This window comes from Tympanuchus pallidicinctus, unplaced genomic scaffold, assembly GCF_026119805.1.
Source record: "Tympanuchus pallidicinctus isolate F22 unplaced genomic scaffold, pur_lepc_1.0 scaffold61, whole genome shotgun sequence".
In the NCBI taxonomy this organism is placed as follows: domain Eukaryota; kingdom Metazoa; phylum Chordata; class Aves; order Galliformes; family Phasianidae; genus Tympanuchus; species Tympanuchus pallidicinctus.
The window spans coordinates 108496-135563 of NW_026294782.1; the positions used below are offsets into that span (position 1 = coordinate 108496).

Consider the following 27068-nt stretch of genomic DNA (forward strand, 5'->3'; position numbering starts at 1 on the left):
GGCGCAGACGGCCTTTAGAGGTCCCTTCCACTCCAAACCACTCCATGATCCCACGAAAACCACGAACTCGTGCCGCACCCCGCCATGTCTGCGCCGTTGGCACCACCCATTAACAGAGCACAGGCGGACAGATTAACACAGGAGAATTTCTGTATTGACAGATGCGAGGTGTACATACAGCACTCTGCCTCACCGCCCCGCTCAGCACAGCAGCTCCTCCGGGCTGACCCAAAATGCGGGCACCGCATCATGACGCACCGATGGAGCGGCCGGAGGAAGCAGGTTGGTATTTTCCAGTTCAAACGTGGGACTGGCAGTCCTCAAACGCTCCCCTGGAGCTGGACAGCAGCAATCATGCCTGTCGCCACATCCTTGGAAGACACCAATAATTTATTGAAATAAATATAGGTACAAACCAAACCGCCTCTGGGTTTAAACACGAGAGGAACACTGGGCACGATTTCTGTATGCTCGAGAGAGGGACTGGGAGGAGGTCTGTGCCGATCCACTGATTGTGCTGCTGTGCCAATTGCGCCAGTTGTGTTGACTGAGTCTCCGCCGACTGCGTCGATCCGCCCACCGCGTCGGCCGCGTTGATCCGGCATCGAGTCTCTAGACTGTGCTGACTGTGCTGATCCACCGCCTGCGTCGATTCTGTCGATCCACCGATTCTGGCCGCAGGAGCCTCGCCAGATTTGGAGCAGCAGATGTGCTGGAGATAGAGATGGAGGCTCCCAACTCATTGGGCTTCATTGTAGAAACGAGTCCAGTTTCAAGAGGATTTCCTGGTTTGTAAGTGAATTTTTATTATTTTTTAATAATTTAAACCCCGAGTCCACGTTGGCAAGCTACAGTCCGAAGAGGCGGCTTTGCTTTGATGAGACCCTTCAGAAGCTGCTCACATAGCAGCCTCAGTGAACCCAAGGCTGAGCAGGGAAGTGAGCCCAGCCCTGCAGCCTGGGAGCACCTCGTCCTCAATGTCCCCACCAGCTCCAGGCTGGCATCCGTGGGACCCCAAGGGACAGCAGCGTGGGCACCTCGCAGCCCTCCTTCCTCTGCCAGCACCGCCCTGGCTGCGTCTGTCCTCCGGGACGCAGCCCTCCGCCAGCAGCTCCAGGGCAGACGGAGCACAGAGGCCAGAGAACAGTCAAGCAGGGAAGTCTGGTCAAGGAGAACAAGGGGAGAGTCTTCATCTCGCTCCAACCCTCGAAACTCATGTTTCCACCACTCGGATGAGAGGCAGCGGTTTGGGGCCCATCAGTCTTTTGCTGCAAGAGAAAAAGGGTTTGTTCAGCTGGGTGGAACTGGGAGGAAGGTTGTGAATGCTCCATCCCTGGAAGCACTCAACAGGTCGGATGGGATCCTGGGCAGCCTGGTCTGGTGGACGGCAACCCTTACTGTGGCAGAGGGTTGGAATGAGATGACCTTTTATGTCCCTTTCATCCCAAGTCATTCTATGATTCTAGAAAAGCTGTGGGATTGGTGTCCCAGCACTGCTCTGTGAACGTTTCCCATAAACCACCCCTATGGGGAACCTTTGTTTTACTGCATCGCCCTAAAGAGGAGCAGAACAACACAGCACCTTCACGAAGGTAGAGGGAGCAGCCCCACGCCCAGCACCACCTCCCAGAGCTCCAAAATGAGATGTGGAGCTGTGGGCTCAGCCCCAGACCTACCTGCTGACGTACTCTGACTTGGAACGTGCTCTGGAGCTGTGGCCGCCCCGGCTGACCTGCTTCTCAATCAGGTGCTCGATGCGGTCGTGCATCTCCAGGTTCTACAAGAGATGGGAACCACAGTGAGCAAAGGGCAGCTGGCACAGATCTGTGCTGGGAAATGTGGGGCTGCTCCAGCATCAGGGAGGAGGAAATCCAGCCCTAGACAGGAACCGCTGCCCGGAGGAACCAGGGACGACCTGGAATGTGGGAGTCCTCAGTTGTTCTCTGCCTTTTTGCTCAAACACTGCCCCAACAAAGATTAGCAAAACAGATCGCCATGGAGGGAAAAAAATGCCTGAAGTGCTGATGCAAGCTCAGCATTTCTCCAAAAAAGGAGAGAAGTTTGACGCTTGCTACGATCCCAGAGGCTGGAATGCAGTTCTGATTTCTGACATACGTGCAGCTCTGTGAGCAAGCTGGGCACTGCTGCCAGAGAAATGCACGAGATGAAGTTATTTCAGATCCCACCGGAGCTCACAGCATCCCTGGCTTCGCTGGGAGCCGCCACACCACAGCACTTGGTGACATCGAGGTGACACCACCAAGTGGCACCGCCAGTGGATGGCTGTGCTGCTGCTGCCCTTCCCAGAGCTCTCTGCACCCAGCAGGGCGCCGACCCCAAAGCAGACCCCAGAACGACCCTGCTGGGACGCACCTCAGCCTCCAGGTAGGCGACTTTCTCCTTCAGCTCCTGGATCACAGCGTCTTTGGCCTGAATCACCGTTTTGGAGTTCTGGAGCTGCAAGAGAACGTTCATGGTGGCTTAAAAAAGAAAACCCTTTTCATGTGTGCATGGGTTAAGCAGCACGGAGGAAGGAGGGCGGCTCAGCCAGCCTCACACCCACAGCATTAACTCCACAATCTGCATAGAAAACAATTAGAAAAGCCTCAAATTAAGTCTGTGAATTCAGCCCTGGGTGAGGAGCTTCTGTTTGCACCGTTTGAGCCTCTTCTCTTCCAGAGCCCTCTTATTACCTTCCCGGGGCGCCACTGCCACCACCGTGCAGGGTTTGTCACTGCTCCAGGCGGTGACACAGGGCTCTGGGCCGTCCCCTCGCTCAGCCCCACGCAGCCACGCTGCGCCCATCCGCTCACCTGCTCGATCATTTGGCGGACCTTGCGCTGCTGGCTCTTCAGCATGTCGTCCAGGTGGTGGATCTTCTCCCGCAGCATCGCCACCTCCTTCTCCAGCTTGGCCGACCTGGGAAAACACAATGGGAGAATCCAGCCGCCGTCAGAGCCCTTTCCAGGAGGGCACAACCACGCTTCACCCCACTTCCATCCCCCCCCACAGCCATGCAGGTCTGAAATACTTTGACCCGATGAGGTGAGCAGACACAGAGACAAACCCAATCCAAACAGGAGCCACAAAGCCTCCCGACGGCAGACCGCGGGGACACAGGAACATCAGGAAGAGTCAGCCCGCAAACGAGGCCTGCCAGTAACGACTCGCTGCCAATTAACCCCCGCGGCACACGGATACCGCCTGGGCGAATCCAGCCGAGCACCCAGGGCAGGACGGCAGCCGCTAGAGGTCCCCGGCAGCGCCGGGCCGCGCTGCGGGAGGTATTCGGGGATGAGTCAGCTCCCGGGAGCTGTTTTGCAAGCCGGAGACGAGCACGCCCTGCGCAGGAATGTGCAGTCATGCCCCGGCGCGCTGACACCCCGACCCGGCGGCGTGGGCTTGCTGCGGCGTTTGCAGAGGCTGAGCCTCACCGGTCCTGTTCGGCGAGCTTGTCACCTTCCACGCTTCTCAGCCGTGCCAGCTCTGCTTCGCTGTCTTTCATCTTCAGCAGCAAAGTCCTGTGCTCCTGCAGCGGGCGAGGGGCAGAGTTACGCGCGGGGGAAACAAGTCGCAACAAATGCTGGCTGCCTCCCGAGCTGTGCAGATGCGGCGCAGGCTGCCGCGGCGCCCGCGGGTTGTTTGCGTCAAGCCTGCGCTTACACACGGGACAGACGGACAGACAGACAGAGAGAGGCACCGCGGAGCGACCGACGGCAGTCGTCCCGCTCCTTCACCCTGGGATGCAGGGAGGCACAAAGCAGCTCAGTGCTTAAAGGGAGCCCATAAGTAAGAGGGAGAGCGGCTTTGTACGCAGGCAGGTGGCGATGGGACGGGGGCTGGTTTTTAGGGACCCCTCCGACCCAGTGATTCTGTGCTCCCGTGGCTCTGCGGTCCCTTCCAACCCATGCATTCTACAATTCTATGCTCTTCGGCTCCACTTTTGGGCTCACGAACACAATCTTACGTTGCTTCATGCTGTGCTGCACTGTTAGATTTATAAATTTAATGCTACTATGAGCAGCCCACAGCTGGATAATTAACAACCCAGGCTGCAGGCTGTGTTAATGCCCCCACGAGAAGAACCGGGCAGCTGTCTAGACTGTGTGCTCATCTCTAGGATACCCAGCAGGAAGGCTTTGCGCAGACCAACCAGATCTTCTAGACCTGGGGAATGCAAGCCTAAAGCAGGACCAGTCGGATGGAGCCGTTCCCAGCAGCTGGCTCATGAGGGCTTTGGGGATAAACCCAGCAGGGAAGCCAAGCTGTGCACAGGGCAGAACACAGGACTGCAGCACTGGTACCTTCTCCATCCCTGCCAGCAGCCTCTGCAGTTCGTCCACCTGCAGCTCCTTCTCCACCACGCTCCTCTCTGCTCTCCGCAGAGCACAGCTCGTCTGCTCTGCCTCCTCCCGGTACCGTGACACCGTCCTCTGCAAAGGGGCAAAGGGACAGAGAGCCCTCAGCGCCCACCCAGCACAGCCTCCGAGCCCTGCTGTGCTCTGGGGTCTCGGCAGAAGGGTTTTGCTGAAAGCAAGCAGCCTGGCATGCTTCTGAGAGAGGTTCTTTGCCAAGCTCCTCAGCTTCAAAGCACTTCAAAGGAGCGAGCGCCTAAATGCTTTTGCAAGAAACACACCTCCAACATGAGGAACATGTTTGTTCTGAGCCACGTGCGGCGCGGGGCCATCATCCTGCTCCGAACCAACCCTGAGAGCCAGCACCAATGCTCGGAGTGGCGGAGGGACAAATGCGCCCTGTGCACAGCGCAGGAATTGGGCTCCAAGGCAAGTGGAGAACTTGCCTTGTTGGAGATCCCCAAACCCATCCCCAATGCTGCTGTCCAGGCTGAGAGCCCTCGACATCACATCCAACCAAAAATGCCCAGAAGATCCTTGCGTGGCACTATGACACGTGGCTTCCTGCACAGAGGACAGGACATGTGTCACCACTGATGTCCCTGTGCTGGAGGATGTGGTCGCTGCTCCAGGCCATGCCCCCAGAGCCGTTCAACCAACTTCAGGGCAGACCCTGAGCTCCTGGGACCAGTTTGGTCTGTGGGACAGGATGGGAGCTGGGACGTCACAGGAACACAACCTGAGGGGCCACACAGCATGGCAGCTGTGCCAGCAGAACTTGGCAGAGGGCAGCTGTCATGTGGAGGTGACAGCAGCCATTTGGTGACAGTGGCACAGCCTCTGTGTCCTGACCCGTCCCAGGGAAGGGGACAGAAGCTGCAGTGGCACTGAACTCTGGAGGGCAGGAGCCAGGGCACAGCACTACGTGGATGGAACAATGCTGGCTGATGGGAGAGCTGCCTGTGGCTTCCAAAAAGAAACCAAACCAACTCAGAATCCCATTCTGAATGGGGAAGTGTCAGATGCACTCACCTCGAGGTCCTTCTTCTCCAACTGATGGCACTTCTCAGCCTCCTGCAGCCTCGTGAACAGCCTCCTCACTGTCTGCCGCATCTTCTCTACGTCATCTCCTGAACAATCCTCATCCTGCTGGGACATTAACAGGGGAGACTCAGCATCAAGGAGGTGCCCAAGGAGCCCCCTCAGCTCCCACCCTCCTCTCCCACACCCAGCTCCAGCCTCCAGTCCTTGAGGCAACGCGCCCTGCCCCTGAGAGAGCCAGGTGGAGTGGAACCTGATGGGGATCACCAAGAGGATTCTGCACCCAGGGAGGAAAATCACAGCATCAGTGCAGGCTGGGGGCTGCTGGAAAGGGGCACTGCAGAGAAGGATCTGGGAGTCCTGGTTGATCAACAGTTGACAAACGGTTGACCTATGGTTGGCCAACTGCTGACCATGAGCAAGAAGCATGCCATGCTGGTGTCCAAGAAGACCAATGGTGTCCTGGTTGGCTAACAGTTGGCCAGTGGAGAGTTAACAGTCAACCCCGGGTCACAGCAGTGTGTGCTCATGGCCAGTTGTCCTGTTTGACCAACAGCTGGCCAGCAGTTGATCACAAGCCGGCAGTGTGCCCTGGTGGCCAGGAAAGCCAGTTGTTCCCTGGCGTGCGCTGTGCAGAGCAGGGCCAGCAGGGCAGGGTGGTACTCCTCTCTTCTCTCTGCCCTGGGGAGGGCACAGCTGGAGCACCGAGCCCGGTTCCAGGCAGACAGGGAACTGCTGGGGGGAGCCCCATGGAGGCTGCAGGGATAGTGGAAGCAATTCCTTCCAATCCCGATGGTTCTATGACTTTTGTTGCTCTGGGCCGTACTCAGTCCTGACACTGATAAAACCCTACTGCAAGAGCTTGCTAGAGAAAAAGCAGAAGGGCCTGACCTGTTCCTGAGGACAGAAAACTAAAGCCAGTGCTCCTACACACAAAGCTGATGTCCCCTCTGTTCTACCTACCTGCTCCTCCCAGGGCTCAGTGCGGAGCCTCTCCGGATGCAGCCAGCTCCCGTTCTGCTCCTCCAGCACCACCTGCGTGGGACAAGCAGCACCAGCCCTGTCACATCATCGTCACAGCAACGCACCCCCAACAGCCCCGCAGCAATCCCGGCCCCGATTCTGGCAGAGGAGCATGCAGAGCGCGCACGGTGCCAATGCGTCCCACGTCCTGACTCCTCACCCACTCGTGCAGGTTTCTCATGTTACCTGTAGGTGTCTTCTCAGACATAGGGTCTGATTTTGGGGTGGTTCTTCGTGGAGCCACGGGCTGGACTCGATGATCCTTACGACTCCTGTCCAGCTTGGGGTTTCTATGAGTTGGACTCAGTGATCCTTATGGGTCCCTTTCAACTTGGATTTCTAACAGTTGGACTCGGTGGTCCCGTCCAACTTGGGATGCTCTATGATTCTATGGGTGTTGCCAAGCGGGTGCCACAAGCACCGTAATCTGTAAGGCCCCTTTTGTTACTTTCTGGACCCAAAGACGACATCTTTTTGTTTGTGTCACTAAGCGCGTGTCAATCAACGCCCAAGACGCGCTCCCGTTACCTGTGTGTGCTCTTTATCTCCTTGTCTGCTCTCAAGTTTACTACTTAAGTCTTCCCGCAGCTTCTTCAAAAAACTTCTAGCCTGGCAAAGGCAAGTCGATTTAGCTCAACCACACCACAGAGTTCTTCAACCCCAAAGAAACCAAACAAGGGCGCGGGGGCCGCGAGGACGCCCAGCACCGACCCGCGATCCCTCGCGTCCCTACACTGCGTGCTACGGGAGCTCTGCTGTGAGGGCGCCGTCCTTGCCCAGCAGCTTTCTCACACTCATGGGCAGAAGAAACCCAAAAGATAGCAACAATGGGGAGGATTTTTCCTGCGTTACTCATCGATCACACCTTTGAAGTGCTGGGAAGACCCTTGTTCCTCCCTGCAGGACTCCGACATGCACAGTCTTGATGTGCAGCTCCCCAAATTAGTCAGAGAAAGTGAGCAGGGCAGTGCTGCGCAGCTTCGCCCCAGCCCTTCACCAAGAAAAGCATTCCGATGGCACAGCAGCGCAGCTTCAGCCCTGCGCCCATAAGGCGCTGCTTGGTTTTGGGGCCAGAGGTGCTGAGCTCCATTCCCAGTCACACACCGCTCGGTTGTATGTCTGGTTTCGGGGCTGGGGATGGCACAGTGGGGCAGAAAGCAGCCCATCCTCTCCGCTCCATCCCCCCCAACCCCGCAGCCACCATCGTGGCTCACGGCTTGAGCTAATTCTTGTCTCTTCATGTACAGGATTACAGATGTCCTGGGGCCAGCAGAGAAATTCAGCACAGAAATTCATGTGAGAGCAAACCCAAATTTAACCCTCTCCTTTTTTGTTTCTTTTTTTTTCCCCTTCAATTTTTTTCCCAATTCTTTTCCCCAGTTTTTAGCTAAGTCGTGCGGCCCAGAACCACCACGCAACCACTTCCATGTCTTGCAAGCTCTTTGCCTCCCCAGCAGCCGTGTCCCAGCAGGAGCAGAGGAAGGGTTAATGGGCCCAGAGCTCATCAACCAGTTTACTTTGGGAGATGAGACATTCCAAAGAAACTGCCTTTTAACGAGAGGCACCGCCGCACCCAGGCACGCAGGGGACAGCCTTGGGGGAAAGTCATCGTGCAATTCTCTTCAAATTCAGTCCATATAGCAGAGCAATTAGTCAGGCTGAATTAATTTATGGCACTTGATTAGACGACTGCCCTGTACGGGCAAGTCAACAAACTGGAGGGTTAAGCCAGTTTGCCAGCGCGGTGCGGCACAGCTTGGCACAGCACGGTGCAGCAACACAGCCCGAGCCCCTGGGGGTCTGGGATACCTCCTGGATGTGCCGAACTTCGCTCTTCAGCTGGCTGACGTGCTCCTCATGGTTCGCACTGCCCTCAGCCCTCGCCTTCAGATAGACCTGAAAGACAGAACCGTCCGTGCCGACCCCAACCCCTCCGGTGCACTCTGCACGCTCCCACTTCGCCGTTCTCTTTCCCCACTTTGTTGGAAGCCGACAACTGCCCTTCCTCTTCCAACACTCTCTTTCCCCATCGCATTTGGAAAACAATGGGTGCCCATCAGCCTCCAGTACCACCTTTTTTTCCCCAGTTTTCTTACTGCTGAAAAAGCCCCGAGAACTGGGAACCCACCTTGATGATCTCCTCATCGCCGTCGTTGGACTTGATGCGCTCGGATGCCAGCGCGTGGCCATTGCTCGATCTGTTGGCCACCATGGCGAAGGCTTTTCCCACCGGCTGTGAGACACAAAGAGCAGAGCTCTGGGACCAGCCTGGCTGGAACAGCTCGCCTGGCACTAAGCAAATCAGTACCGTGAGCTGCAGCAAAGCAGCACGGCCAAGGAGCTGACTCTAAAGTGCTGAATGCATTGGGAGCTGCAATTCCAGCACACAGAGCTGGAATGAGGATGGAACGATCTATAGGATGGAACACCTCCCCTGTAGCACAGGCTGAGAGCTGGGGCTGTGCAGCCCATAGAGAGGGGAAGGTTCTGGGAGAGCTGAGGGCAGTGTTCAGGATCTAAAAGGCTGTAAGAGAGACAGGGATGGACTCTTCAGCAGTGTGTGTGTGTGACAGGACGAGGGGAAGCGGTTTTGTAGTAAAAGAGGGAGACTTAGGCAGGGTAGAAGGAAGAAGGTTTTTACGAGAAGGGCGGTGAGGCACTGGCACAGGTTCTGCAGGGATATGTGGGCAGTGGTGCCGTGCCTGGAGACACCCAAGGTCAGGCTAATGGGCTGTGAGCACTGACGAAGCTGTGGGTGTGGGTTCATCGCGGGGGGGTTGGACCAGATGGCCTTTAAAGGTCTCTTCCAACTGAAAGTATTCCATGATTCTACAACTTTAATCATGATCAGCCACTGCACCGCGGGATGGTTGGGATGGAAGAAGCCTTACAGATCACCTTCAGAATCACATCCAAATAAATGGTTTGGGTCAAGGGGACGTTGTCCCTGCTCATTACAGAGGGGGGGACCAGATGGCCTTTAAGGGCCCCTTCCAATCCAGACCACAGATCTGTGATCCCCTGAGGGCCAGTCGCCTCCCCACAGCCCCATTCGGAGCGCCCACTCGCACTCCTGCACTGGGTCACACGGACGCCAGCCCCTCGCGGTGTCCCTGAGCTGATGGGAGCTCACCTTTTGCTTCGCCTGCTCGCGCCGCTCGCCCGGGAGCTCATTCGGCAGCGTCAGCCTCAGCACCTTCACACTCTCCTGGAACAAGAGGGTGGGATTCGGGTCACGGCCACCCGGAGTGGTTGGGAAGCTGCAGCCCTCAGAACAACACCCAGCTCCAACCGAGCGAGTTATCGCACAGCAGTGATACCCACCCAGCCATTGGAGCTTGGAGGAGCCAAGGAGGAGGAAGTGCAAAAGAGGAGCCACTGGACTCATAACGCGGCCACCGTGCCAGGGACCCTTCCAGAGAGTGGCAAAGCAGCTCAGGTCCTCCTCCTCCCCTACCCTCTCCACACAGCCAGAGCCAGATTGACCCCTTGGAGCTGAGGGGAGGGACCGTGGCCATCAGCAGCTCTGCTGCTTGCCCAAACCCTCCCCAGCAGCACAGCCTCCCAGTGTGGGCACTCCGGTGACATTCAGCACAGAGGACACAGAACACCGTAAAGCAGCGCACGACACCCAAACCGCCCCATTTTGGCCCCCAAAACCCATCCCACACTGACCTCACCAACTCCAGGGCCACTCATGCTCCCGGCAACCCCACAGCAGATCGCAGTGCTCTGGGGCTGCTCAGCACCCCACACCCAGCCCCATCGGTGCCTGCCCCACACCACGCCTGGCCACGTCACCCTCGGAGCAGCGCCAAAGGATTGTGCCGCTCCGCTTCCAAGCGCTCTGCACCGCCCAAGTCTCGACAAGCCGTGGGTTTGTTTCCAAAATACTGTGTGTACGCTGCTCTTGCTTTGCCTGGGCTGCTGGGAGAGGAGGTTCCTCCTGCAGGGACCCCTTCATTCTACCCTGCACAAAGCACTGACTGCTTAACCCCACAACCCCTTCTCCAGGGAAGGTTTTCCTATGGAAGAGACAAGAAGGTCGAAGCGGTTGGAAAAAATGCCAAGTTGGATGTGCAGCTCACACAGCAGCCACAGCACCCACAGCATTCATTTGGTGAGGTCAGAGGAGCGCCCATGGTTTTATAGGGCAGGGAAGCGGCTCACAGCAGCACCTGCATGCAGAACGTCCCGCATCTCTCCATGGACATAGGAAGCAAACAGGAATCACGGAGTCAAGGGGTCACAGCACGGTTGGGTTGGAAGGGACCCCGTAGCTCACAGAATCATGAAATCATAGAACGGCTGGGTCGGAAGGGATCCTGCAGACTAAAGAGCAGTGGGGTCAGAGCGGTTGGTTGGAAGTGACCTCAGAGATCACGGAATCACGGAACTATCCGAGCGAAGCGATTCCGGTAGCCGCCCCACGTGGCCCCACTGGCAGCGTTGTTTACAACCGGAGGATCCCACGCCGTCCCTGGCCCCATAAGCCCACGCGAGGGTGCGGCGCTGCCAACGCTCCAAGGGAATCCCGCTCCCGGGGAAGATGCGCCGCGATAAGCAAGGAGCACAACGCCGATTTCCATCACCGCCTTCAGAGTGACGCAGCCGTCAGCATGAGGGTGCTTCTGTCACGATAGAACCCAATTCCGGATGGATCCAGCACTGGGGTGACGCAGATGGGTCGCAGCGAGGAGCCACGGGCAGGCCCTGCAGTCCCAGTGCTGTGTGCCACAGATGGAGTATTGGCTGGGAGTTGTAGGGCTGCTCTGGGAGGAACCTTCTCTGCAGCATTGTAAGCGCTCCAGCGCAGCCAATCTCTGCCTGCACTGCTCCTTCCCTACTGCACCGCAGTGTGCGGCACTGCGGCAGCTTCTGGGGACGCCCCTGAGGGGCTGCGAAGCACAAACTCCTCTGTAAGGGGATGTTGGATGTCACAATGCACACTGGAGGTGCTGCTGAGCTCTGGTCCCTGAGCTCCGCCGTGCTCCCACACCAGGATCCTGGGGCTCCGCACTCACCGCCGTCCCCATGATGCCTCGGTTTGTGATCAATCCCTGTGGCAGTGGGGGTTACCATCGCCTTGGCTTGGGCTCCAGTAGGAAGCACAGTGCTGCAGGGATGCCCCATGCTGGCTCCAGCACAGAACCCCAGAACAGGAGGGCAGCAGATTTGGGCATTTCCCACAGGAGGAAGAGTGGTAATGGGGCACCTCATGCTCAACTCATGCTTGGACAGAACCCAAACCCCATACGGCGCCCGCTCCCCCCTTTGCACCGCGGTTGTCTGATGCTGGCCACGCAGATCCACCGGGACCCAAAGCTCTCCATAAATCCACACCTCTTGTTTGGACCAAACACCACAAAAGAGGAGACCCCCTAGAAGAGGTCGTTCCATGCAAGAAGCAATTTCCCTATAGATGAAGTCAAGTGATCCTGATGAGGCCAACTCTCCAGAAGACCATTTTTAACCTTTTGGCACTTTTCTCATCCCCAAATTCAACACAACACCACGGGGCCGATGAACACCGTGAGTCCCATCCCAAGGCTCAGCAGGAACAGGCCAGACCTGACCTAGGGGCCATCACCGGCACTAATTAGCAACGAGCTCCAGAGATGCCCGGCGTGACACAGGCACTTATCACCCTAATAACCCATTAACCAAAAGAGCCCAACGCCGCCGCCGCCGCTCCTTATAAGGCCGGGAGGAGGCTGCGGGAATTGGGGCTGACTCACCCAGTGGGGCCGGGCACGGGGACGCCGCAGTGCCCCAAAAACTGACAGAAAGCCGTGGGGTGAGCGGCGCCCGTCGGCCCCACACCAGAGCTTCACCCCGTGCTGGGATGGAGCTGCGGTGTTGGGTCACTGCCAGCCCCACCCGGAGCCCTTCCGCAACTGCCTGCAATGAGGAAAAGTGAGCGATAGGGGAGGGAAAACACGGGTGGTTCTGTAAGCAATGAGTAATCCCAAAACACGAGCCGGGAACGGGGCCTCTCGACGGGAGCACACGGCCACGAGCTTAAAGAATTCAGCACCGATGACCAATGGGGAGGGCTATGGGGTCCCCAGGACCCCATAGATCCAATGGGGTGCCAGTGGAATTGCGCAGCTCAGGAGCTGCTCCTCTGTCCCCATCCACTCAGCCTCTTTAGGAGCGCTTTAGGGACACAGGGATACAGGAATGGGAATATGGGAAAGAGAACCATGGAAGTAGGAATGAAGGAAAGGGGATAGAGGGAAGAGATGCAGAGCAGCTCCCAGCCCACCCAGGCCAGGTTCCACTGCCCCACAGCCATGGGGACAAACCTGGACATCCCAAAGCCTCATCCACCCTGAAACGTCATCCCAAAATTCAATCCCATCCCACCTCCCCATCCTACTGCCTTATCCCATCCCACCGCCCTACTGTGTCCCACGACCCCCTGACCCCACCACCACTCCCCAGCGTCGTGGGGAGCCCCAAAGTCAAGGGGAGGACTGAGGGGCTGCCCCGGGAAGGTCCCCGCTCACCGGGCTCTCTCCGTGGGGCCGCACGTCCAGCACTGCGCACCAGCCCCGCATCCCGTTCATGGCCCCGTTCATGGCCCCGACTGCGGCCCCGCGCCGCACACCGCCCCTATATACGGCCACACCCCCTCCTGACCACGCCCCCTCTGCTCGGAGGCCACGCCCACACCGAACCACGCCCCTTCCCCAAAAGCACTCCGTATCCGTGATGAGGCCACGCCCCTTCATCCTGACCGCGCCCCCTCACTTGCCACACCTCTTCCAAGCCACGACCCAATCTACGCTAAATCTGCGTTCAAACCACGCCCCCTCCTCCTTGGCCACACCCACGGGGCCATTGGGCTGCGTTGGGGGCGCTGGGTACAAAGCTGTGCCGAACTGGTGCCAAAGCAGAGCCAAGCTGCAGCGTCCTGTGCCGAGCCGTGCCAGGGCAGGTTGTGCCCCACTCATCCCCACCGATGACCCTGGTGTGCAGGCACTCATTGCCACTCGGCAGTGCTGTCAGCTCACTGAGCCCCATCCAGCAGTGGGGCGCGGGGTCCCACCCGGAGCCTCCCGTGGTATAAGGAACAACGCCAGGAGCCAAACGGCTCCACTGCACGGTGCAGCGCCGTGCTGCTGGGAAGAGCCAGCCTGGTTGTGCTGCAGTGGGTGCTGGGTTGGGTGCGGGGTCCGAAATGTGGCACAGGGACAGGATGGGGTCCCCCTGGCCCCACTGCCACCACACTGAGTTCAGGTGAGGAAACTGAGGCAGCGGGGACAGAGGTGGCACTGGGACAGAGGCAGTGCGGCCTGCTGGAGGCCATGGAGGGGAACTGTGGTAACCACTGCCAATCAACACAATGGTGCTAATTAGCACCTGGCACAGCTCCCATTCTCGTTAATTAGTGATAATGAGGATGCATCTTGGAGCAGGACCTAGCCTGGCAGGAGGGAGCTGCATGCCCCCACCCTGCACCCCAGTCCTGCATTGCCGCCATGGGCTCTGCTGGTGTTGGCATGGTCCATTTTATTGAAAACAGCACTTTGAGAGGGAAAAGAGCGGCGAGGAACGAGGGAGATGATTGCATACAAAAATAAATTGGAGCTGAGGGGTGGTGGCATTCTCTGGGGACCACAGACTCCATCCTCACAGCCACCAACCCTGGGTCCCCCAAGGGCAAAAAGCCACGCAGGAGAAGAGGGCCGACAGCTGACGCCAGTGGGGCGGAGGTCTCTGAGCAGTTCCCGCAGCCCTGGGGGCTCCGTGGGGCTCAGCAGGAGCTGGTCTGCAGGTTGGCCTCGTTGAGAAGCGAGGCGATGGAGGAGGGCCCGTAGGCGCCATCCAGGTCCTCATCGGAACTCAGCGCGTCGTCCTGCAGCGAGGAGTCGGCGGCCGCGCGGGCAGCTCTGCGCCTGGGGAAGGAGGAGGGGGCTGAGCGTGGAGCACGGAGGGATGAGCTGGGGGCCAAGCCTCAGTGGGGCTGTGGGGCACGGCCAGGGCACGGGGCCCATCCATGGGGCAATGGAGCATGGCGAGGCTGGGAGGCAGCCTCTCTCCCTACCAGGCCTCCTTCTCCAGTGCCTTGATGCGACCCTGCAGCTGCTCGTTGAGCTCCTGCTGCTCCTCCAGCTCACGCTGCGCCTTCTTGCGGGCAGCCTCCAGCCGCTCGATCTCCTCCTCGGCTTCGTCCACCTGCCGCTTCAGCGCCTTCACACGCAGGCTCAGCTGTGGGGACGTGGCCATTGATTGCCACAAACCCCCGGGTGTGGGGCCACCGCCACATGCTGGTGCGACAACAGGGCCACCAACCCATGGCCAGAGGTGGCCGCGTGCCCACCGCCCACCTGGTCCTTCTGGTCGTTGACGTGCTGCCGCTCATCGTCGATCTGGATGGTCAGCTCCTTCACCTTGCGCTCCAGCTTGCGGTTGGAGGAGTGGAGGACGCTCTTCTCCCTGCCGGGAGGTGTGGGATGCAGTGAGGACCTGATGGTACGGCTGGCCCACGGTGGCGGTGGGGACAACGAGGCCACTACCTCTCCTCGGCCTGCAGCCGGTCCTGCAGCTCCTCCAGGCGCGCCTCCAGCTGTGAGATGGAGCCGCCCGCCTTCTGCATGCCCTCGGAGCTGGCCAGGCGGCTCTTCAGCTCCTTGTTCTGGGGAGAAGGGGACATGGAGGCCACCGGAAGCACCAGGTCAATGTGAGCCTTGGCCACCGGGTCAGCTGAAGCCCAGCCTCAGCCACCAAGTCAACACCAGCCTCTGGGGAGGATGGCACGGTGCTGGTGGAGATCCCAGCCCAGAAGCCTCTCCCAAGGAGTGGCCGCAATGAGGATGGTTATACAGCGGCAATTATCATCCAACGCAGAGGGACGTGGGCACGGGGAGGTGCCCAGGGCGCAGCGTAATGGCGCAGCGTGGAGCTCAGTGCCCATCACCACTGCGTTCCCATCACTCGGGGCATGGAAGGATGAGGGATGCGGTCCCCAGTGCCCACCTGGCGCTCCAGCGAGACCTTGTCACACTCCAGGTCCTGGCGGCTCGAGCGCTCCTGCAGCAGCTCAGCACGCAGCTGGTCAATCTGGGGATGGGGATGTTGGCCACAGCCTCAGTCACAGCAGCGCCGGTCCCAACCCTTTCCCACTGGTCACACATCCCAACGAGCGGCTGCTGGCTCCCTCCCCAATTAGCTGTCCTCCTTCTATTCCTAACAAGCAGCTGCCACGCCTCCCGCCCCTGGGTGTGCAGGCTGCAATTCTCCACTGGAGGGTTGAACTGGTTGGACTGGGAGTGGGGACCTTTGGGCACCGTGGTGCAGCCGAGCTTGAGGCCAAAATGGATTTGGTGCACCAATGGATCAAACCCAGTGCTCCAGGGCTCAGTCAGAGCCAACCGTACTGCTTTGGGTGCTATTTTGAAGTCGTGGGAATGGGATTTTGTGCAGCATTGTCTAAATGATAAGTCAACAGCCCCGAAAAAATCACACGGTGACTCTCAGAGCCAAGCTCCAGTTTCACTGCCACCTACACACTGCATTGCTCAATTTGGACAAATTGAGGACACGTGGAGCAAAGCTCCGCTGGGATGTGTCCAGTTTGGGGATGAGAAATAGGAAACCCACCCAAATCACCCACCCCGCTCCCCAACCCCCCCCCACAAGGTGCCCCTGGGGCCTGGAGACCCCTACAGGTGATGAGGCCATCCATCGGCCAAGCCAATACCGCAGTGTTGAGAGGTTTGGCCACGGCCTTGGTCACTGTCATCACTCATCAAGCTCTGCTGAGATGTGCTTCTTTTGGGGATGAAAAATGGGATAACCCACCCCAAAGCCCAGCCCCAGGGGGCTAGATTGCCCCTGTGTACCCCACGGAGCTGCAAGCAATGGGGCCGCAGCTCGCGCAACCCATCAGCAACGCCAGCGCCACCCGTGCCACAGCTCCTGCGTCAGCTCCGGCTTTGAAGCTAATGAGCAGTTGGGTTAATTGGGAGCTGACAGCTCCAACTTCCTGCACAAACACCAACCTCCCCCCATAATTTGGGGCATTGTTTTTGCATCACGCTCACGGGATTTCCGCTGGCCGCCCCACCTGGTCACGGCTGCGGTTGACGCGCTCGGTCAGCAGCTCGGCCGTGCTTCGCTCCTCCTCTAGCTCCTCCTCCAGGCGCTTGGACTTCTCCTGCGGGCACACGGAGGGTCAGTGCCGGCCCCACAGCATTGGGACGGCAGCGGGGTGGTGGGAGAAGGGCTCTTCACCACTATTGGGGTTTCATTGCACAGAGCTGGAAATACGGGTGCAGTCCCATGGCACCGCAGCCCCGTGCAGCTGCAGGATGGCTGAGCACGCTCTGCCCCTCACTGTCAGTGCTCAGCACTGCAGGGAGCAGGTGCAGGTGTGGGTTTGGGTGCCTTTTTGGATGCTTTTTGGGCACCACAGACCCATTGGTTTTGGGGTGCCAAAAATTGGCTTTTGTGTGCCAGGAGCTGGTTTTGGGGTGCTGTGACCCCAAGTTTTGGGCACCATTGATTTTTCAGGTGCCCCAACCTTCATTTTAGACACTTCGACTCAATATTTTGGGTGCCTAACCCCCATTTTCAGGCAATCAGACCCCAGATTTTGGGTGCCCCGACCCAGTGTTTGGGAAACTATGACCCCTTTGGTTTTTAGTTACCCCAACCCCAGGATTTTGGATCCAACAACCCACTCTTCGGGCACCACCACCCCTGGATTTTTGGTTACCTGTGACCTCAGATTGCAGGTGCCTCAGCCTCACTCTCTGTGTGCCAACAGCCCATTTTCCAGGTGCCCCAACCCACCTCCAGTGCCTTGAGCTGCCGCGAGCGATCGTCCTGGGAGCGCCTCTTGGCATCCACCTCCTCCTCGAGGCCACGCAGGCGCTGCAGCATCACATCTCGCTCCAGCAGCGCGCCGTCCCGCTCCGCCTGGCTGTCCTGCAGCGCCTGCTTCAGCCTGGTGACCTGGGGACAGAGGTGAGATGCGGTGTGGGGACAGCAGCCTCACGGCCACCTGGGCCACAGTTAGGCTGTTGCCACCAGTCCCTGCTGTACCTCGTCCTGCAGCCGTCCCACGCTGAACTGCATCTTCTCCATCTCGGCACCGCAGTCCTTGGCTTGTTTTTGGGAATCAGTGATCTCCTTGCGGGATTTCTCCTTGCATTCCTCCAGCTGAGCCTTGAGTGCAGCCAGTGAGCGGTTGGACTCCTCTGTCATCTGCTCCAGCTGTGCGAGAGCAATGGGACCACAGGTGGGAAAAAAGGCATGAGGCTGGGGGGACACTGCTGCTCATGGCACTGGCAGGAGCCCACGGGATGGGAGCTGGGAGGCATTGGGACACTGCAAGTGCACCAAAGCAAAGGACAGTGTGACCCTGGATGCAGACCGAAGGGGACAGCGTGGATTTAGGGAGTGTGAGCACAAACAGGGACATCCCAGCATAACGGGGAAGGATCAGACCAATGGGATGAGCACATCCACAGAGTGGGGCAGAGTCCTGCAGTGCTGCACCCTGCCCTACCCTGGCCAGGGCACCTCAGAGACCAGCGAGACATGGGACACTTCACTTGGAGGAGATCCAAGAGGACAACCACCCTCTGAGACCTCCCAGTGGGACGGGGCTGTGGGTTGTGGGATGGAAGATCTCCATGAGGACCACTGCCCTGTACCCACACCCCATGGAGGGGTGACGGAGCACGGAGGCGCAGACGCTCCCCACCTCTCTGTTCAGTTTCTCGGTGCTGCGGTCCAGCAGCCGCTTCTGCTCCTCCAGCTCGCTCTTGGCACGCTTCAGCTGCTCCTTCTGCCTCTGCTCGTCCTGGAGGGACGCGCTCAGCTCCTGCTGCTCCTGTGCCAGCCGTGCCATCCCCCTCTGCGCCTCATCCAGACGCATCTCCAGCGCCCGCTGCGCCCGCAGCAGCTCCTGCTCACGGTCTGTAGCTTCACCCAACGACTCTTCTGCGCGTCTGCGCTCTGCCTGGGAGGGAGAGAGGATGGCACCAGGGGACAGCACTCTCCCCATGATTCCCACTATCCACAGTGTCCCCCTGGTGCCATCTGCTTCTGCTGTGATCTCATGTCCCCAAACATCCCCCAGATGTCCCAAAGTTCCCCAACATTTCCCACACCTCCCAGTGCCCCCAGTGCTCCCACTGTCCCTCTGTGCCACCTCCATTCCTCCAAGTCCTCGCATTCCCAATATGACCTCATCTCCCCAAACCCCATGTCCTTCCTGGACCCACAGCCACAGTACCTCTAATTTGGTGACCTTCTCACGGAGCCGTGCCTGGGAGCCCTCCCAGTTTTCCCCCATGCGCTCATAGTCCTTCAGCTGCGTCTCCATGCCCTGCACCTTCCTCTGCAGCTCCTCGTGCTGCTCCTGCAGCTTCCGTAGTGCTGCCTCCGCTGCCTCCCTCTCACCCTCCAGGGAAACTTTCACCTGCAACGCAGCCACACAACAGGATGGGCCACCTGGCCCCACGACCACCAGTCCAGCCCAGGAGATGTGGTGTGAAATTGAGGCCCCATTGCAGCAGCGTGGTGAGATTGCTCCTCGGCTCACGGCTGGGCAGCACTGAGCCCTTCCCCATCGCACCCCAGTCTCATTCAGTCTCCATCCTCTTCACTCCAATGCCATCACCATCCCCATCCCCCCCTCACCCTGACAGCCTCGTCCCTCTCCTCCCGCAGCCGTTCCATGTCACGGTGGCACTGCTCCATGGCTCCGCTGTGGCTCTGGGCCTCATCCCGCACAGTGCTGCGCAGCGCCTGCAGCTCCTTTTCCCGCTGCCTCACTACCTCCTCCTGCTGCTTCTTCTCCTCCGCCAGCTCCAGCTGTGCCTCCCGCACCCGGCGCAGCTCCTGGGTATGGGATGGGCTCAGAGACCCCGACAGAGCACACACGGTACCCAGTCCCCCCTTGGCTACGCACCGTGCGCAGCGCTTCCACCTCTCCGGGGTCAACTGCGCTGCTCCGCGCCCTCTCCACCTCCTCCCGCGTGGCCGTGAAGCGCTCCCGCAGCTCCCGCAGCTCCTCCTCGAACTCCTCACGCTCCATCTTCACCTGCAGCAGTCTGGTAATGGGAGTATGGGATGGAGGGGTCTGGCAACCCACTCAGCCCCAAGCGCATGCCCTGATTTGCCGGGACGCACTCCTGCTTGGCAGCACGCAGCTCGTCCTTGTTCCGCTGGAACATCTCCCTCCAGTGCCCCGTCTCCTCGGCACTCTCCTCCAGTTCACGCTGGAGGTTTCGCACCACCACACCGATTTTCTGCTTCTCCGACTCCAGGTCGGCCCGGTTCTGGGGAACAGGGGGGAACATTTGGAGTGGGTGTCCGTGGGGGATGCTGAGCCCCTGCGCAGTGGTGCACTGCCCAGTGATGCTCCAAGGATGCTCTGGAGATGCTCAGACCCTGCCTGGGGATGTTCTGCCAGGGTTCTCCAGGGATGCTCTCAAGGATGCTCAGGCTCTGCCTAGGCATTCTCTGCCCTGAGGATGCTCAGATTGTGCCCAGGGAATGCTCTGGGAACGTTGAGGCTCTGTCTGGTTTAACGCCACACAAAGCAGCCCCCCAGGAAGTGACCCAAGGACGCAGGGGGCCCCTCAGCACCAGGCAACACCGATTGCTCTAGGCTCCTCCAAGGATGGAGCACGGAGAGATGGGGCAGGACACAGAGCCTCGGGTCCCAAACACAGAGCCCTCACCTGCGAGATGTCCTCCACGCTGCGCCGGAGCTGCTCCATGTCGCTGTGGCACTGCAGCCGCACGCGCTCCAGCTCGCGGTCGTGGTTGGCTACCTCTTCCTTCAGAGCCCCTTTCAGCGCCGTCAGCTCCCGTTCCCGCTGCCGCAGATGCTCCTCCAACCGCTGCCGGGAGCTCAGGGCCTCTTCCAGCTCCTCACGGGTCTCGTCCAGCTCCTGGAACACAGAGGTCGCTGTGGTTGGTGGCACAGTGAAGGATGGTTGTGGAGCGGTGCACGTGGCCATACCTTGTACAGAGCGTCTGCGTCCACCGCCGTGCCCATATCTGTGCGCACTGCTTTCAGCTGCTCCTCTGCTCGCGTCTGTGCTGCCTTCGCCTCCCCTAGCCTGTGGGCACAGCAGCCGTGAGACCCCGCAACGCACAGCAGAGTCCTCAGACCCCCCATGGAGAGGGAAATCCAGACCACATCCACAGCTCAGGGGATGATGAGCTCCACACCACTGGATGAGGACAGTGCGGGGGGCCCACCACCCAGCACAGTGCTGCAGGAACACGACCCCATGCAGCCCTTACTCCTTGGTGCTCCTCTGCAGCTCCTGCATTCTCTTCTCCAGCGCTGCCCGCAGCCGTGCACTCTCCTCCTGTGCCTCCTCCAGCGCCCGCGTGGTGCTGCGCTCCTTGGTCAGCTCCAGCTTCTGGCGGAGCTGCATGGGGGGGATGGTGGTGACAATGGCAGCCTTACCCAAGGGACACCCACCTCCACCCAGTGGCCTCACCTTGCTCTCCTCGTCCAACCTTTCCTGCAGCTCCTCCACCCTCTGGGCCAACGCGTGGTGCTGGGGCTGGGAGCACGCCTTCCCCTTGATGGGTGCCTGGGGACACCGCTGGCTCAGTGCCACCCCCTGCACCCCAGAACCTCAACCCTGCCCTTAACCCACTCACCGCCGCCTCCTGCAGCTTCTCCAGCACCAGTGCAGCCTTCCTCTTCAGCATTGTGCCGCTGTCCCTGCTCCTGGGGACACCATGGCAGAGGGAACGTGTTGGGTGTGGGATGGAGCAGGATGGGCACAAGGAAGGAGGGGGCACCCCAAGCACTTCACTGCAGTCATTCCCCAAATCCTCGGCACTCAACCATGTGGCACGAACTGCTGGGTTCCCAACCCACTGACACCCAACCACGCAGCATCGCCATTCCCAGCTGCCCTGCAACGTGGCACAGCCACACCCAGGTCTGGAGACACTCACCCCTCCTTCAGGATCCCATAGATGAGCTCTTTGGGGTCCTCACTGTTGCTGGGCTGGGCCACCTCCTGCTGGTCCCGCAGCAGATCCGGCGTTGACTTCAGCTGCCAGTGGGATGGAGATCTCAGCACTGGGCACCAATCCCACACTGGAGTTCCACTCCCACCCCACGGCCATGGGATACTGAGCGCCGCCACCGCCGCCCAACACCTCCTGTACCTGCAGCTCTGTCTGGGCTTTGCTCTGCGGCCGCTCCTCAGTGCCACGATTCACCATTCCACCTCTGCCTGCGCCGGTGGGCAACAGGGATGGGGCACCCACAGCGCGGCCATCAGGAACGGAGCTGCGGGCGTCCAGGCTCTGCGAGCGCTTCCTCTCCTCCGGGGCCACACGGGATCGCCGCGCCGCACGGCCGCGCTGCGGCACTTTGCCATCAAATTTACTGATGAGCGAATTCACTGAGGAGAGCGGCTCGGTGTCGATGTCACCACCTGCGTGCCGCGACCCTGGGCTCTCCGAGTCTGAGGAGGGTGCGACCCCAGTCCCGGAGCCTTTGTGGTGTGTGGGGTGGGCAATGCTCAGCGTGCTGCTGCTCCTGGAGCCGGTGGCCATGGGCTCATCGGCAGCAGCCAGCAGATTGCTATGGGACTGCGTCCGGCGCAGCTCGGCCCCCATCTTGCTACGGGGTTTGTGCCGTGTGGGCACGGGGGCAGCACCGTTCTCTTCATCCGACACGCTGTGGGAAGGCTGTGGGCGCACATAGGGGTTCTCAGGGAGGTCCGGCTCAGGGGGCGGATCCGGGGGCCGAGGGCTGGTGGTCCCTGCAGGGTAGGAGCCGTCGCTTTTGATCTGCACCCCGAAGGAATCTCCACCTTTATCACCGCTGTTGAGGACGACGAAGGGCTGCCCCGCGATGCCCTGCACGCGCACGGCCACCCCGTAGGAGCCCGGCTTGGCGCGCGCCTTCGGGGCCTTCTTGGGCTCCTGGAGGTCATTGATGAAGCGGATCTGGACACCGTAATCCACCGGGCTCTGCTTCTCCGCCGTGCGCTCCATGCTGGGTGCGGTGCTGCTGTTCTGGGGAGAGGGCAGAGTCACAGTGGGACCCACAGTCTGCACTCCCCAGTGCTGGGGGGATGCGGCTCCATATGGCTGACATGGCCCCATAGGACAGATCTGGCCCCATAGTGGGAATGCAGCCTCACAGGGACAGGCATGGCCCCATAGTGTGTACAAAGACTCACAGCAGGGAGACTGCATCACAGAGCGCACACGGTCTCACAAGGCAGATGTAGACCCATGGGGTTGATGCTGCCCCATTAGACAGACATGGCCCCGCAGTGCAGATGCGGGGATGCGACCCCATCTGCTGTGGACCCGGTGGCACTGCTCCCATGCACAGCGCAGCCCCCGATCCCACTGTGATTACAGCACAGACAGAGCCCTTTCCTCAGATCAAGCCAACAGTGGAACACTCACAGAAAGCACCGGTGGGCCGCCAGCCCCACACAGCACCTCAGCCCCACACAGCTCCGATCCCACAGGACCGGACCGACCCCACAGCCCAGTGCAGTGCTGACACCCGGCACTCACCAACGTCCTCCGCTCGACCTCCGTCACCGCCGAACCGCGGACACCACAGCGCCGGGAGTTCCGGCAGGACTGATGCAGAGCGACAGCAGAGCCCCGGGCAGCCCCGGCCCCACAGCGCTGTGCTCCTCCACCGCTGCCTCCGGGGCCGGCAGCTCTGTGCGCTGCCCAAAATAACTGCACTGCGAGCGGCACTGCAGGCACCGCACGCTCAGCACACGGCCATGGGATGGTGGCACAGAGCCGGGGTCACCACGTCCCGCACGTAGGGAGAAAGGGAGAACGGCACCAAAATCTCACGTTTCCAGCTTTCGGTCCCGATGTCAACCCAGTGCAGCCCCCACATCCATCCCCGTGCCCACCCCAAAGCCTCAGCTCCGGGCACACTGCAGAGGACAAATGGCCACAGGGACCCCACGGTGCCAGCGCTGAGGTTTTGCTGAACCCAACACATGGCAGAGGGTCGGTGCCAAGCTCAGCCGCAGCAGGGAACCAGCACTGAGCAGACGGTGGAGGTGGCAGCACCTGGCACCCAGCAGGGCAGCCATGGGGATGTGGGCCACTGCCATGAGCTTGTTGTCCCCATATGGCATCACAGGAACGAGATCGGCACCAGATCCCAAATGTCCTCATGGTCACCCTGCGGTCACCCTATGGTCAAATTATGGCCACCCCACAGTCATGGTTTTCCCATGAACACTGTGTCCCTATGGTCAACCACGGCACCATTTCCCTGTGGCCATCCTATGGGTTCCCCACAGTCATGCTATCCCCATGGCCACCCCATTGCCACCCTATGGGTGCAGCAGTAAGGATGGATTCTTTTCCTCCATGGGTACGCAGTGGGTCCAGCCCCACAGCTTGAGCCAGGAGCAGGTGAGCACTAATCCCCGGGAATGCCCCGTCCTGGCTGGGCTCCAGCACTCAGATAAAGGGGAACAGACTGCATTCCAACACGGGAACACAGCGCTGATCCCACAGCAGCACACAGCCCCCAGGAGGGGATCGCAGTGCAAACGAGGGTGACGAAAAGGGGGACCCCATTTGTTGTCCCTGGGGGCACTTTGCCCACAGAGCCTGACAGCACCCAGCTCTGCCCGTTGGGTCCCTGCGGCCGCGTGTGGCAGGCAGCCAACTCTGCTCATGCAGATATGGAGCACAAAGGGCCCTTTGTGGGCACCGCAGCCCACAGAGCTGTTGTGCAACGGGCGGGCAGCGCCGGGAGGGGAGGGGAAAGCCATCGGCACCGCATGTCCCAGCCCGAGGCACGGGAACGGGGACAGCGGGATCCGAGCACAAAAATCTCGCTTTTTCTGCCCGTTTCCTGCGCTTCAGGCTCTCTGCACCACAGGCTCTGCTCCACCTGCAGCACCGATTGCTCAATAGGTACAAAGTCTGCACGGTTCTGCGTGCTGGCAGCGCCCTGCCTGCAACCAGACCGACACCAGGGCTGTGCAAGGATCCGAAACCCGAAACCAGGAGCGCGTCACGGGGCCGCGTCCGCCCCACACCCCAGGGACGTCACCTCAGGTTAATCATCAACCGGGCACCGATGGCCCCGTCCCACTCCCTGCCCCGCTGCGGCGGGCACGCAGCCCTAAAACCCAACAGTTGTTGAGGAAAGCCGTCCTGGAATGAATGGCTGCCAGTGGGTCACAACCCAGTGCCCCACGACAAACCCCAACAGTCCACACGTGCGGCCAACCCCAATGGCCAATCCCAGTGGTCAACGCCATGGTCCACAGAAGTGGCCAAACCCAACAGCCACCCCAACAGCCAACCCAATGGCCAACCCTAGAGGTCAGATCTATGTCTATGGGGTTGGGACTAAAAGGCATACTCTCTATGGGATCACTGCCAGAAAAGGAGGTACTATGGGATAGACATCTACGGAGTCAGGGCTGAAAGCCATGTTCTGAATGGGATTGCTGCCTACAGGAGCAGGGCTGGAAAACGTGCTGTCTGTAGGATCATTATCTATGGGATCTAAGCTGGAAATCACATTGTCTATGGCATTGATCCCTTATCTATGGGATCCAAGTTGGAAGCTGTGCTTTCTGTGGGATTGTTATCTATGGGATCAGGCCTGGAAGCAGCACTTTAAATGGGATCATGTCTAAGGGATCAGGATCCTTATCTATGGGATCCAAGCTGGAAGCCCCGCTATCTATGGAATCGTTATCTATGGGATCCTTATCTATGGGATCCAAGCTGGAAGCCGCGCTCCAAACCAGCCTGACTGGTCAGGGTGGTGGGGAGCAAACCCAGCCCAGAGCAATCCGCACGCTCCGAACAAAGGGTTGGAACAACGGGCACGGAGCACAGGGACGGGTCACCCCGGGGACAGCTGAGCTGGGCAGCCCTGCCCCGCACTGCAGGGATGGAGGCAGCGCCAAGCAGTATTTAGGGCTCCATGGGCACCAGCAGCACTGGGGCGGATCGGGGCAGGCTATTGCATCCCACCACACACACGTTTGGCATTTTTCTCCCACCGAAGCTGAGTGCCGGGAGAAGTAGGGCAGCATTAAAGATGCAGGAGGTGCCGCGTTACGCCGCCCGCAGCCGGGAAGGGTCGGCCGCAGTGACGCCGCGAGGTCCTGGAACAACTGTGGGATGAGGCAGGATGGGGCTCAGCCTTGGGCAGCTCCAAAACAATTATCTCGGTCCTAACAAGGTCTGGAGGGAACGGACCCACAGTCCCAGAAGTGCTTGGGGTGGGAGGAGCAGGGCTGGGACATGGCTCTTATCAGCAGAGATAAGGACGGAGCCACAAAGGCCGCATGGAATTTACGAGCAGAGCAGCCCTGAAAGGGACAGGAATGGGATCTGTGGGGCTCTGGGGCCCTACAGAGCAGTGCCTGTGGGAACATCACAGTGGGGCTCTGTGGGAGGGGGACGGCACTGCCTGTAGAGAGGTTCATGGGGACCCAAAGAGTCTGTAAGGAAATGCAGATCTCCTATGAAAGGGGCAGAGTACCTACAGGGGCAGGGAGGGGGCTATAAGGGAGTCCCTGAGGGATCCTACAGATGGAGGAGGAAGACCCAAAGCAGAGCAGAACCTTTACTGGGGGGCATCCTACAGGATGCGCTGTGGAGCACATCGCACTCCAGAACAAGGACTTTTGGGGAATTCTGTGGGGCAGAGCATCTCCCAGCAGAGTCAGCCACTATGGGATCTGTAAGGGAACACTATGGGGACTGTAGTGTCAAGCAACCCCTATGCAGCCCCAGCGTGACCTGCTGCAGGGCTCCATCCCTATAAGCTCTGCCGTGGGGAAGGGCATGGCCCAGGAAGGGCAGCCCTGCAGCCCAGCCCTATAGGCAGTGCCACAGGGCACAGCACACCCAGAAAGGACAACACCAGCAGGCGCAGCCCTATGGGCTCCGCCATGGGGCAGGACAAGCTCCAAGGGCAGCAGCCCTATGAACCCAGCCCTATATTCTCTACCATGGAGCAGGACGGGATTCACAGCCCCCAGCCCCATTGGGTTCTGTCATGGGGCAGGACATGCTGCACTGACCCCAGTAACTCTGGACTCAGAACCTATAACACCCCATCATAGGGCAGGACATGTTCCAAGGACAACAGCCCCTATGACTCTGGCCCCCGTGGGTTCTGCCACGGGCCAGAAGAGGCTGTACAGACCCCGACCCCTATAGCCCCATACCCTATAGGCTCCAATGCAGGGCAGGACACACTCTAAGGGCAACAGCCCCTACAGCCCCAGACCTTATATGCTGTGCCACAGAGCAGGACAAGACCGCAGACCCTGACCCCTATGCCCCGGCCTCTCTGGGCCCCGTCGTGAGGTCAGGACCCCCTTCCCCCCCCCAGCCCCGCACTCACCGTTCCGCACCGCCCCGCACACCTCCGCCGCCGCCCCAACCTGTTACCTCCGCCACGCACCGCCCCCTGCGCTCCCATTGGGCCGCTCCGCTCCAGGCCCCGCCTTAAGGTGGGGCAAAGTCGTACAAACCACGCCCATAATCACGCCCTCTCTGTCTAGCTCAACTCTGTCTTACTTCCGCCACTCTCAACATGGCGCCCTCCACACTCTCCATCCCACGCCACCCTCAAGATGGCGCCACCCCGCCCCTCGCACTACGGTGGCC

At 59.9% G+C, this 27068-nt stretch overlaps 2 protein-coding genes across 9 annotated transcripts; both read right to left on the minus strand.

The window, feature by feature from the left end:
• Positions 1-132: 132 nt before the first annotated feature.
• Positions 133-13030, minus strand: TUFT1 (tuftelin 1). 5 transcript variants are annotated; one of them, XM_052665069.1, is made up of 13 exons: positions 12932-13030; positions 9553-9627; positions 8548-8652; positions 8229-8315; positions 6948-7028; positions 6360-6431; positions 5388-5501; positions 4305-4433; positions 3435-3529; positions 2814-2919; positions 2374-2457; positions 1677-1777; positions 133-1268 (listed from the first exon to the last, which is right to left on the minus strand). In XM_052665069.1, the coding sequence occupies exons 1-13, from the start codon at positions 13001-13003 to the stop codon at positions 1214-1216; spliced, it is 1176 nt and encodes a 391-aa protein (XP_052521029.1). In that variant the 5' UTR covers positions 13004-13030; the 3' UTR covers positions 133-1213. The 5 variants fall into 5 exon arrangements, with proteins under 5 accessions (XP_052521029.1, XP_052521028.1, XP_052521030.1 ...); XM_052665068.1 differs by having other exon boundaries at positions 5388-5504; XM_052665070.1 differs by lacking the exon at positions 12932-13030 and adding an exon at positions 10095-10133 and having other exon boundaries at positions 5388-5504.
• Positions 13031-13917: 887 nt separating this feature from the next.
• On the minus strand, positions 13918-26895 carry CGN (cingulin). Of its 4 annotated transcripts, none has more exons than XM_052665047.1 (21): positions 26803-26895; positions 21585-22442; positions 21369-21469; positions 21066-21135; positions 20900-20995; positions 20697-20827; positions 20410-20509; positions 20126-20338; positions 19572-19720; positions 19351-19492; positions 19080-19280; positions 18673-18858; positions 18139-18396; positions 17475-17645; positions 17223-17384; positions 16495-16584; positions 15405-15488; positions 14945-15063; positions 14756-14864; positions 14473-14636; positions 13918-14323 (listed from the first exon to the last, which is right to left on the minus strand). In XM_052665047.1, exons 1-21 carry the CDS (start codon positions 26878-26880, stop codon positions 14182-14184), a joined length of 3624 nt encoding a protein of 1207 aa, XP_052521007.1. In that variant the 5' UTR covers positions 26881-26895; the 3' UTR covers positions 13918-14181. The 4 variants fall into 4 exon arrangements, with proteins under 4 accessions (XP_052521007.1, XP_052521009.1, XP_052521008.1 ...); XM_052665049.1 differs by having other exon boundaries at positions 21585-22437; positions 26803-26865; XM_052665048.1 differs by lacking the exon at positions 26803-26895 and adding an exon at positions 22959-23203.
• Positions 26896-27068: the final 173 nt, after the last annotated feature.